This window comes from Tiliqua scincoides, chromosome 12, assembly GCF_035046505.1.
Source record: "Tiliqua scincoides isolate rTilSci1 chromosome 12, rTilSci1.hap2, whole genome shotgun sequence".
Taxonomy (NCBI): domain Eukaryota; kingdom Metazoa; phylum Chordata; class Lepidosauria; order Squamata; family Scincidae; genus Tiliqua; species Tiliqua scincoides.
This window is the reverse complement of record NC_089832.1, coordinates 73,431-84,951: the sequence shown is the minus strand read 5'-3', so window position 1 is coordinate 84,951 and position 11,521 is coordinate 73,431. Positions and strand designations below refer to the sequence as shown.

The window sequence follows — 11,521 nt, the reverse complement described above, 5'->3', positions numbered from 1 at the left end:
CTCCCTCAGAGCAGTTTGCGGGCGCCCAGGAGGTGAGCGCCACCCACCTCTTGAAGCAATGCTCGCCTGTCCTGGGCAGCGCTTTCCGCAGCCCCAAAGCCATTAGCTGGAATGAGAGACCAGCTGGTAGACCTGGGCTCCTGCCTGGATATGGAGCCCAGATCTACTGGCTGGGTAGGCCTGGGCTCCCATTCCAGCCACTCTCACCCAAGGCGCTGCCCTGCCCAATGGGCGTTTTCCTGGCGCCTGATTTTGCTCCCCAGCCCAGCAGGCGCCCTTCCCTGCTGGGCTGGCAGTTTGGATGGGCCTCCACCCTAAGGCGGGGAAGCAGAAATGAGCCCAGCAGCACATGCACCTTCTGCAGTGCCCAGCAGGGCCAAGACGCGGAGGCAGCTCCATAAGGAGTGAGTCAGTCCTTGCGCGTTCCCAGACAGGCAGCGGCCTCTGCGGAGACACTGGACGGGGCGGCCTGGGGGGCTCTTGGCTGAGTCTCGAGTTGACTCCAGGGGTCTGTCGCTTTTAGGGGTCTAAAAGGGCTTGGGAAGTCTAAAGGGGTCTCCGGGTGTCATTAAGGGGGTCTAGAGTGGGTTTTGAGGGGTGCCAAGGGGTCAATAGGGCACTGCGGGGTTTTAAGGGTCCGAAGGGGCTTCAGAGGGTGTCCAGGGATTTACAGGCGGCCTTGGGGGGCCTCCAGCGGGCATTTGGGGTCGGGTCATCCTGGGGTCTTCGGGCGCGCGGCCATTAAGCCCTCTGGGGCTGCTGGCGGGGCTCGGAAGGGCTGAACGGGTCTTGGGGGACTGACGGCTTTTCAGGGCCAGTGAGCTTCGAGGGGTCTCGCTGTCAGCGGGCCCTGGAAGGGCCTTTCCGGGCCTCCGGCCACCCTCGGCGCGCCTCGCGGGGTCGAGGGGCTTCCGGGAGCCTCGGGGGTTCTCGCTGGGCGTCCGCGGGCCATTGGGGCTCTTCGGGCGCCTCCAGGGCCTTTCCCGTCCCGACTGCAGTTCCGGGCGCGTCCACCGGAGGGCGGCGTCCCTCGTCCCGGCTGCAGCTGCACGCCGTGGCCGCCGGAGGGCGGGTCTTCTTGCGAGGGTTTCCATAGAGAGCAGGGGGCTGGAGCGGCACACGGGTCCAACGGCCGGCGTTTCCACGGAGAGGAGGAGGGCTAGAGCGGCAGCGGGGAGCCCGGAAGCGGCTCCACACGGCCCTCTGAGCAGCGGACCTTCCTCCGCTCTTCCTGCCCCGCCCCTCGCTTTGGTTCCGCCTCGCAGCAGCCCGACTGCTCGGCTGCCTGCAGCCTGGAGGGGCCTGGCGGCGGCCCGCGTAAGCGCCTGGAACGACAGCCCCGCAGGCAGGCCCCGCCCCCCGCCCTCGCTGCAGCCCGCCCGGCGGGAGCCCGGCTGCCGGTGGGGCGCGGCCTGGCCGGCCGGCCTGCCTACCTACCTACCGGGGAGGGCGCGGGCTGCTCCCTCCGGGGCTGGGCTCCCGCCCTCCGAAGCCGCGGCGCTTAGCGAGGCAGCGGCGGCAGCACAGCCAGCTTTGGCGCGGCTCCCCCGAAGGCCGTGTTTCCGTACGGTGGGTCGCGAGCCAAGGTCAAGTGGGTCGCCATTCATGTCAACGTGCCTGCTATGTGAGGCCAACAGAGCTGCGCTTCCCACAGGCCACTGCAGGCCTCCACCAGCGACAGGCATAAGAACCTAAGAACAGCCCCACTGGATCAGGCCACAGGCCCATCTAGTCCAGCTTCCTGTATCTCACAGCGGCCCACCAAATGCCCCAGGGAGCACACCAGATAACAAGAGACCTGCAAGGCCTCCTGGGAATTGTAGTTAAGAACCTAAGAACAGCCCCACTGGATCAGGCCACAGGCCCATCTAGTCCAGCTTCCTGTATCTCACAGCGGCCCACCAAATGCCCCAGGGAGCACACCAGATAACAAGAGACCTCATCCTGGTGCCCCCCCTTCTCGTTTTGCTTAACAAGCAGCCAGATGAAGAATTTGGGAGACTTGCTCATCACTGTGCAGTTTCGCTAGTCCCTCTTGCCACAATTTGCCAATTTTCAGATGCCCACCCCCCACCCCACACAACCAAATAAGAGGTACAAGAGGCAGTGTGGTCTAAAAGGGGGTGGATTACATAAGAACATCAGAAGAGCCCCACTGGATCAGGCCATAGGCCCATCTAGTCCAGCTTCCTGTATCTCACCGCGGCCCACCAAATGCCCCAGGGAGCACACCAGATAACAAGAGACCTGCAAGGCTTCCTGGGAATTGTAGTTAAGAACATAAGAACAGCCCCACTGGATCAGGCCATAGGCCCATCTAGTCCAGCTTCCTGCATCTCACAGCAGCCCACCAAATGCCCAGGGAGCACACCTGTTAACAAGAGACCTGCAAGGCTTCCTGGGAATTGTAGTTAAGAACATAAGAACAGCCCCACTGGATCGGGCCACAGGCCCATCTAGTCCAGCTTCCTGGATCTCACAGCGGCCCACCAAATGCCCCAGGGAGAACACCAGATAACAAGAGACCTGCAAGGCTTCCTGGGAATTGTAGTTAAGAACATAAGAACAGCCCCACTGGATCAGGCCATAGGCCCATCTAGTCCAGCTTCCTGGATCTCACAGCAGCCCACCAAATGCCCAGGGAGCACACCTGTTAACAAGAGACCTGCAAGGCTTCCTGGGAATTGTAGTTAAGAACATAAGAACAGCCCCACTGGAGCAGGCCATAGGCCCATCTAGTCCAGCTTCCTGTATCTCACAGCGGCCCACCAAATGCCCCAGGGAGCACACCTGATAACAAAAGACCTGCATCCTGGTGCCCTCCCTTGCATTGGCATTCTGACATAGCCCATTTCTAACATCAGGAGGTTGCACATACACATCATGGCTTGTACCCCGTAATGGATTTTTCCTCCAGAAATTTGTCCAATCCCCTTTTAAAGGCATCCAGGCCAGATACCGTCACCACATCCTGTGGCCAGGAGTTCCACAGACCAACCACATACCAAGTAAAGAAATATTTTCTTTTGTCTGTTCTAACTCTCCCAACACTCAATTTTAGTGGATGTCCCCTGGTTCTGGTGTTATGTGAGAGTGTAAAGAGCATCTCTCTATCCACTTTATCCTTCCCATGCATAATTTTGTATGTCTCAATCATGTCCCCCCTCAGGCGCCTCTTTTCTAGGCTGAAGAGGCCCAAACACTGTAGCCTTTCCTCATAAAGAAGGTGCCCCAACCCAGTAATCATAGTCGCTCTCTTATGCACCTTTTCCATTTCCACTATGTCCTTTCCCCTGGGGGCTGGGGATAAGAATAGGCCCTCAGTTTGGCTGTACTTGTCGTAAGAGGCGACTAAACAGCAACCGGGTAGATGGGACTCGTCAGCCTGGGAAGGCAGCTCATCTGAGAGAAGGAAAACTCTGATCCCAAACCTCCACTGCCTTGTGGCTACATCCAGTTATGGAAAAGGCTTCAGGAGTCAACCTCGAGGCAAAATCCGGAGCCGGAGTCCCTGAGGCAGTTCATGGCTGAACACAGTCACGTTCTGGCAACTCCTGCAACGCCGCTGGAACCAACCGTATTGGCCTCTGCCTTTCCATTGGACCATTTCAGCGACGTGGAGAGGGGGAATTTGCTGCATGGGTAACAGCCTATCCTCCATACCTACTTTACCCAGGCTTCGCGCAGTGGAGAGGACACTCTGTTCCAGAACCACCATTCAGAGCGTGACACCATAGTCTTCCGAGACTGAAGGATGCCAACATGTTATGTCCTTTCTGAGATGTGGCGACCAGAACTGAACACATTACTCCAGGTGTGGCCTTACCATAGATTTGTACAACGGCATTATAATATTAGCCGTTTTGTTCTCAATACCTTTCCTAATGATCCCAAGCATAGAATTGGCCTTCTTCACTGCTGCTGCACATTGAGTCGACACTTTCATCGACCTGTCCACCACCACCCCAAGATCTCTCTCCTGATCTGTCACAGACAGCTCAGAACCCATCAGCCTATATGCGAAGTTTTGATTTTTTGCCCCAGTGTGTATGACTTTACACTTACATTGAAATGCATCTGCCATTTTGCTGCCTATTATGCCAGTCTGGAGAGAGCCTTCTGGAGCTCCTCACAATCACTTCTGGTCTTCACCACTTGGAAAAAGTTTGGTGTCATCTGCAAACTTAGCCACCTCCCTGCTCAACCCTGTCTCCAGGTCATTTATGAAGAGGTTGAAAAGCACCGGTCCCAGGACAGATCCTTGGGGCACACCGCTTTTCACCTCTCTCCATTGTGAAAATTGCCCATTGACACCCACTCTCTGTTTCCTGGTCTTCAACCTCCATGAGAGGACCTGTCCTCTAATTCCCTGACTGTGGAGTTTTTTTAGTAGCCTTTGGTGAGGGACCGTGTCAAACGCCTTCTGAAAGTCCAGATATATAATGTCTACATGTTCTCCCGCATCCACATGCCTGCTGACCTTTTCAAAGAATTCTATAAGGTTCTTGAGGCAAGACTTACCTTTACAGAAGCCATGCTGATTCTCCCTCAGCAAGGCCTGTTCGCCTATGTGTTTTGAGATCCTATCGTTGATGAGGCATTCCACCATCTTACCCAGTATAGATGTTAGGCTGACTGGCCTATAGTTTCCCGGGTGCCCCCTCTTTCCCTTTTTAAAGATAGGTGTGACATTTGCTATCCTCCAATCTTCTGGCACCATGGCCGTTTTGAGGGACAAGTTGCATACCTTAGTCAAGAGATCAGCAACTTCATTCTTCAATTCCTTAATAACTCTAGGGTGGATGCCATCAGGGCCCAGTGACTTATTGATCTTTAATTTAACAATGAGGTCTGAAACATCTTCTCTTTTAACCTCTATCTGACTTAACTCCTCGGTCAGGAGGGGCCGTTCGGGCAGTGGTATCTGCCCGAGGTCTTCTGCCGTGAAGACAGATGCAAAGAACTCATTCAATTTCTCTGCCATCTCTAAGTCTTATTTCCCCTTTCCCTCCCTCACCATCCAGAGGGCCAAGCACTTCTCTGGCAGGTTTCCTGCTTCTAACATATTTGAAGAAGCTTTTATTATTCCCCTTAATGCTGCTGGCCATGTGTTCCTCATAGTCTCTCTTGGCCTCCCGTATCACATTTCTTTTGCCACAGTTTATGTTCCTTTTTATTCTCCTCATTAGGGCAAGACTTCCATTTACGGAAGGAAGCTTCCTTACCCTTTACAGCCTCTCTAACTTGGCTCATTAGCCATGCGGGCATCCTCCTGGATATAGTGGAACCCTTCTTTCTTTGTGGTATACACCTCTGCTGGGCCTCTATTACTGTTCTTTTAAGCAGCCTCCATGCTGGAGAGATTGGACTCTTTTTATCTTCCCTTTCAACCTCCTTCTAACCAGCCTCCTCATTTGAGGGAAGTTCGCCCGTTGGAAGTCCTGGCACTCCCGGGCGGGCGGGCAGGACCCCCAGATCACAAGAACCCTCCTGCTGGATGAGGCCCCTTCCGGTGGGTCCTGACAGACCCTCATCCTGAAGGTGGGTCCTGGCGCTGAGCCACCTTCGGGGCTTCTGCGAGGAGGAGGCTTGGAGCGGCTCTTATCCCAGTGGCTCAGTGGGGGGCCTGGGAGAGCCGCCCCCCTGCAGCTGCTGCAACGGAAGAGAGAGACCCCAAGGCTGAGCCGGGGCGGCTTCTGCTGCCTGCAGCCTTCCTTGGAGGGAAGGGGGTGTCGTGGCCACCCCAGAACTTCCCCTTTCAGCCTGGCTGGCATGCGAACTTCCTCTGGCACCAGCTTTGCTTCCAGGAGTCTGGGCAGCATCTCCCACAGTGCCAAAAATACCCTCTTGCAACCACTGCAGCAAAAACAGGAACCTCCCCCATGGTGTGGTGGTGGGGAGACCAGAGGTCCTTCCCCTTGGTGTGTTTTTAGATGAAGAGCAGTGAGCCTTGAAGCTCCACCATAGCCGAGGCTCGTGCAAGGGAAGGGCTGCTTGATCTTCTCCAGCCTGTCACTGCTGTCCTCTGAGCCTTCCCTTCTAGGTCCTTTCCTTTCCTTGCAGAGAAGCGCAGGGCCTGCAATCTCAGCCTCAGGTGTGTGCTTTTGGTTTATTAATTTTTTTAAAAAACCTTTAAGAGGAAGACCTGAGCAACTGGCCATCACCCGCTGCTTGGCACCCAGAGGTGTGTCAATGATGCAGAGGGAAGGGGGTTGTAATTCTTATCTGACAGAACTCTGTTTCAGACAAACTCCTCGCAGAGGAGAGATCCCCAAGTGCTGCCATGAAGAAGGTTACAGAAGAAACCCTGATCTTGCTTTGCCTCATCACTGTCACTTCAGGGATTGCAGACGACACCTGCCCAGGTGAGTGGCACAGAGGCTTCAGCCTGTTGCTTTGGAGCTGTGACTTGCATGGTCACAGATGAGGAATGGAAACTTGGGCACATGGCCAGAGTTCTGAACACCGTCAAAGCCACACCTCACAACAGCCAGAGCCTTGAGGAAGCTGAAGCCTGCATTACAGAAACCGCCATCTCTGGATGAGCTGTTTATTGCCTGACTTCCACAGTGGGCTTTGGGGATGGCAAACATCTCCCCTGGCAGCCAGGTGTGGCAGGGCATCCTCTCTGTCTGGGGGTTTGTCTCCAGCACAGTTGTGTACATTTGGTTTGTCTGCAGATGTGAACATCGTGGGTCTGGGGGGGAACGAGAAGCTGGCCATCCTCCAGGGGTGCCCAGGGGCTCCTGGGGCCACAGGACCCAAAGGAGATCCAGGCACAGATGGTGCAAAAGGTAGGTTCTCTGATCTAGAAGTTTACCCCTCCCTTCGCTTAGAAAACACAGAGCATCTTTGATGGGGCTCCCAACCAGCCACAGCTCAGAACCCCTCGGCTCCACTGGTGCTCTCTCTGAAATGCCCCCCAAGTAGCATTGTGATTTTTGTGTTTGCAGGAGAAAGGGGTCTCCAGGGGATCCCTGGGAAAAGTGGACCTGCTGGTGGGAAAGGTAAGAGCTGAGGCTGGGTGCCGGGGAAAGGAAGGGCGACCCCATGTCTTGAATCTGAAGGAGGCTGTCCTGGGGGGCGTCCCTCCCATGGTTTCCCTGCAGGATGAAAAGAGGAACCTGCAGTGGGTGCCTCCCCTTGCACTTGCTTTTTCTTTTTTTAAAAAATTGCAATATGTTTGTAATGTGCTATTAATGGAGATCACTCTCTGCAAGGCTGATAAGAGATTTGTGCAAAGGAAAGAGTTCTCTATCCTCAAAGAGCTTGCAGTGTGCCTTGAATCTTGGAGAAGACAATAAAGAGAGAGGACAGGGCAAGAAGTCAGAAGGACACATACAAGGGATCATAGAGACCAGACCTTGGTGGTGCCTTGGGGAAAATGTGGGTTATGACAAGGGTTTGAAGGTGAGAGAATGGTGGCAGCACACACAGATTCAGGGAGCCCAAGAGTTGTGTGCTTTGCTGTAAAAACTACTGCAGCCTCCTTTGGCCTCAGGCAATTGGAGGGCTCCACTCTTCACGGGGCACCTCCAGTTCAAACTGCCTTGCAGGCAGCACAGAGACTCTTCACAGACCTGGAGATGTTCCAACTCTGCTTGCAAGTTTCTACGACCACCCTTCACCCCACCTCCAGGTAGAAAAAGCAGAGATCCAACACTCTGCCCCTGTTGGTTCTCCAGTCAGAGCTTGCCCCCTCCCTTTTCACTACTTTCAAGATTAGGAACCCTAATTCTTTCCCTCTTCCCCTCCCCTTTCCACCAGGAGAGAAGGGCGACCTTGGTCCTGTGAGCCCAAAGGGTAAGCGAGCTGTTGTGAGGCTGCAAGTGGGTTTCCCAATTCCCTGTGATTGGGGAGGGAAGGGCTTCCGTGGCGGGACAGACCCTGGGGCTTGCCTCCTGCTCCTAGAGTCCCACCTGCCTGAAGGAACCTGGTTTGCACCCAGTGGTTGAAAGTGATGCATTTTGACTCTCGTTTGTAGGGGATAAAGGAGACACGGGACCCCCAGGGACGATAGGTAAGATGTCTTTGACTTTTATTTATTTCTAGCATGTTTATTCTGCCCTTCCTCCCAGAACTACAGGGCAGTTCCCCCCCCTCCCCAACACTTTACCCTCCCAGCACCCTGTGAGGCAGGCTTGGCTGTCCCAAGGAGCTTCAGGGATGAGTGGGTTGGAGACTCAGCCTCACTGTCCATGGTCCTGGTTCAGTCCTCTTCCTGGCTTCCTCTTTGGAATGGGGGGGGGTATATTTTGGCTCAGATTTCGTGTCTGTTCTCCCCTTCTCCCCCCACCCACTCTCTCAAAATGGCGTCATTGAGCTCACTCCTACTGGTCTGGGGTTTCTGTTCCATATCAAACTGTCTTTGCCTTGAATATGACTGATAGTAATTTGCAGACCTGGCTCTGATTATTGCTTTGCGGAAAGTGTTTCAATTTATTTTCCATCCTACCTGCCTCTTTCCCTCTCTCCCGCTCACCTTCTTGCCTTGTTTTGCAGGTGAAGGAGAGCTGACTGGCATCCAATGTAAGCAGGGTGAGTGTTTTCCTAGACCCCCCTCACCTTCAGAAATACCACCTACAAAAGCATGGAGAGAAAGAAGCTTTTCTCCCTGTCAGTCATTTCTCCCCCATGAAATGGATGAGCAGGAGATTTGGGGCAGGCACATGGAGGACCATGCAAAAGAACAAGAATGAATGCCTGGGATGCAGTGCCAGAAGGGACCCACCTGTGGCTTCCTATGTTTTAAAAGGGAACTAGAAAAGCACATGGGAGAAAGCTGCCTTGACCAATGGCTAGAGGACAGGATGCAGTATGGAGCCTCCATGTTCAGGGGCACTGTAACTGCATATCCCAGTTGCTGGAGAGCACCACAGGAGCACAGGCCTTGATGCCTTGTTTGGGGTTTCTTGGAGGGATCTAACTGGCCAGAGTGAAAAGTGGCAAAGAGGCTTGGCCAGTCAGGGTCTGGGAGGGGAGCGGTTTCCTGGGAGGGCCCAATCCCAAAAGGATCCTTTATTCCTGACTGTCCTGGACCTGTGGTTTGCATTCAGCAATGCAGAATGTGGGGACTGCTGTTGAGTCTCTGTCTCCCGATTTAGGTGCAAAGAACTGCAAAGAGCTCCTGTCCAAAGAGCTCAACACCTCCTCAGTGGTGCTGAGTGGCTGGTATACCATCTACCCCAAGGACTGCACCCCCCTGACAGTGCTCTGTGATATGGATACTGATGGAGGAGGATGGACTGTAAGTTCTGTCAGCCTCATTTTAACTAAGGCCCCTCGCTGCACCACTTCTTGTGCAGTAGTCCTGGGAGCCGGGATTCTGTTGAACAGAAAGGTGTCCTTGTGGCTTCCTTGCAGGTCTTCCAGAGACGGTCCGACGGCTCTGTGGATTTCTACCGGGACTGGAGCGCTTACAAGAGGGGCTTTGGGAGCCAACTCACAGACTTCTGGCTGGGCAATGACAACATCCACCTCCTGACCTCCTTAGGTAAGTGGCCTCACACGCTCCTGCTCCAGTCCAATCTCCAGGGACCCTTTCTGGTGCTTCCCAGCCTATTTGGGGGGACTCCTTGTGGAGGGAGTAACCAGGCACAAAATGGTTGGTGGGTCCAGGTGATGCTCCTTGCCCGACACCACCACAAGCACACGTGTGTCATACTGAGGAACACTGTCCTACATGGAAATAATCTTGATGTGGGTGTGGGTGTCTTCATACTGTGTGTGTGTGTGCAGGATTTTACTCCATTCCGTCTCCATATTGACAAAACACCACACAAAAGACCTGGTATCTACCAAGGGCCCAATGTGTCCAGATTGTCGCTTTGTCTACTATTACTCTGAATCAGGTTTTATGATTGTCCTGAGTTACTTTTTGTGTGGTGTTTTACTGGTGTGTGCATGTGCTCCAGCACATTGGTAAAACCACACAAAAATCTTTCGAAATGGCTATTTGTACAAGTGTGTTACAATTGCCATTTAGCTTTGTTGTCTCAAAGCAGATCTGCAGATGTGGAGAGATGGAAGGACACAAATGGAGTGAAGGAACAGAAAATGGGGTCTGTTTCCAGAAGTACAGGAGGCTGTACATGATTCATAAAGAGCGATTCTCTGCTGTCCTGTTTTTATTGGTTCTATTTCAGAAAAAAGAGCAAGGGCACAATCCTAACCAGGCCTACTCAGCAGTAAGTCCTATTTTGTTAAATAGGGCTTACTCTCAGGAAAGTGTGGTTAGGATTGCAGCCTAAGTCATTTGATTTTGGAATCTGAGGTGGAATTGGGACAATTGCTCTCTCTACCCTAAACTCTGCTGAAAAGGGCAAGGAGAGTGAAGCTATCGTGGAATCCCGTGCAGACTTGTGCAAGAATTCCTGGTGGGTTGTGACTCCATAGAGCTCAAGAGAGTCTTGAGCAACCAGGAGCTCATGCTCTTGATTGGAAACGGCTACACAGTTCAGAAAAGTAGAGTGACACTCTCCCCCTCCACCCAATCTTTTGAATAACAACCTCTTTTTCTGCTTCAGCGGTTTGGGGATTGCAGCCCTAGAATGTAGAGACCTGACCTTTTCCTGTTTTGAATAGGAGAGCAGGAACTACGCATTGATCTCACTGATTTTGATAACAGCCACACATCTGCCAAATATGAGTCCTTCAAGATTTTGGGAGAAAAGGATAAATACAGGCTGGTGCTGGGAAGCTTCCTTGAGGGCACTGCAGGTATATGTTTCAATATGCTTTTCTGCTGGCCTTTTTCATGACAGCTGGTAAAAGTCATGTGAGGTGGTGCACTGTCCCCTCAGGGATGAAAACACCTGTGGCTCCTTGGCCGAGCATCCATGGGGAGGCTCTTTTCTGCCCCATGGTCATGGTGGCCCCTTTCCAGGATAGCAGTTAGCGCAGTGATAGAAACACTGAGTGGAGAATCGGATTTCCCGATGTTCTTGAACAGTGATTGCTGGTTCGATGCCTTGGGCTGCATTGCTGGGAATGGTGGGTCAAAAGCCCTCGTCATGAATGAAGAGCAACTAACTAATAGCTCTGTGCTTTGAATCAGCTTGAGTAATGGCCCCCCTGACTTGGAGCTTCATCTCTTCCTTGCAGGTGATTCACTTTCCAGTCACAACAACACAAATTTCACCACTGAAGACCAAGATAATGACATGTACACGGGCAACTGTGCAGTGCTCTATAAAGGAGGCTGGTGGTACACCGACTGCCATTACTCCAACCTCAATGGGATCTACTGGCTGGGCACGCACAGTTCCTATGCTGACGGTGTGAACTGGAGAAGTGGCAGAGGTTACAACTATTCCTATAAGCGTTCGGAAATGAAATTCAGGCTCCGAGCTTAGTGGAGCTCAGGCAGGGGCGAGAATTTCAAGAGCTGCTCTTAGCTGCTCCCTACCTGGGGCTGCCCTTAGAGACAGTTCAGAAACTTCAGCTGACATAGCAGTTCAGTCACTGAGAGGCACAAGCCCAGTTTTGTCCTGCAATAAATACTTTAAAACATCCACACTGG

General features: G+C 53.2%; 1 protein-coding gene across 4 annotated transcripts; it reads left to right on the top strand.

Annotated features, from left to right (window-relative positions):
* The first annotated feature begins 317 nt into the window (after positions 1 to 317).
* LOC136663246 (ficolin-2-like) lies at positions 318 to 11,513 on the top strand. Of its 4 annotated transcripts, none has more exons than XM_066640237.1 (11): positions 318 to 404; positions 6,246 to 6,365; positions 6,681 to 6,794; positions 6,954 to 7,007; positions 7,768 to 7,803; positions 7,985 to 8,020; positions 8,503 to 8,538; positions 9,105 to 9,247; positions 9,364 to 9,493; positions 10,585 to 10,719; positions 11,104 to 11,513. In XM_066640237.1, exons 1-11 carry the CDS (start codon positions 350 to 352, stop codon positions 11,352 to 11,354), a joined length of 1,110 nt encoding a protein of 369 aa, XP_066496334.1. In that variant the 5' UTR covers positions 318 to 349; the 3' UTR covers positions 11,355 to 11,513. The 4 variants fall into 4 exon arrangements, with proteins under 4 accessions (XP_066496334.1, XP_066496335.1, XP_066496337.1 ...); XM_066640238.1 differs by lacking the exon at positions 318 to 404 and adding an exon at positions 3,505 to 3,642; XM_066640240.1 differs by lacking the exon at positions 318 to 404 and adding an exon at positions 3,651 to 3,814.
* The last annotated feature ends 8 nt before the right edge of the window (positions 11,514 to 11,521 follow it).

What these genes read in the sequence shown, in the direction of transcription:
- LOC136663246 (XM_066640237.1), top strand. Translation starts at nt 350, where the DNA reads ATGCACCTTCTGCAGTGCCCAGCAGGGCCAAGACGCGGAGGCAGCTCC. An exon ending in CGGAGGCAGCTCCATAAGGA is followed by an intron (nt 405 to 6,245) that starts GTGAGTCAGTCC and finishes ACTCTGTTTCAG; the next exon opens with ACAAACTCCTCGCAGAGGAG. An exon ending in CTTCCTTGAGGGCACTGCAG is followed by an intron (nt 10,720 to 11,103) that starts GTATATGTTTCA and finishes TCTTCCTTGCAG; the next exon opens with GTGATTCACTTTCCAGTCAC.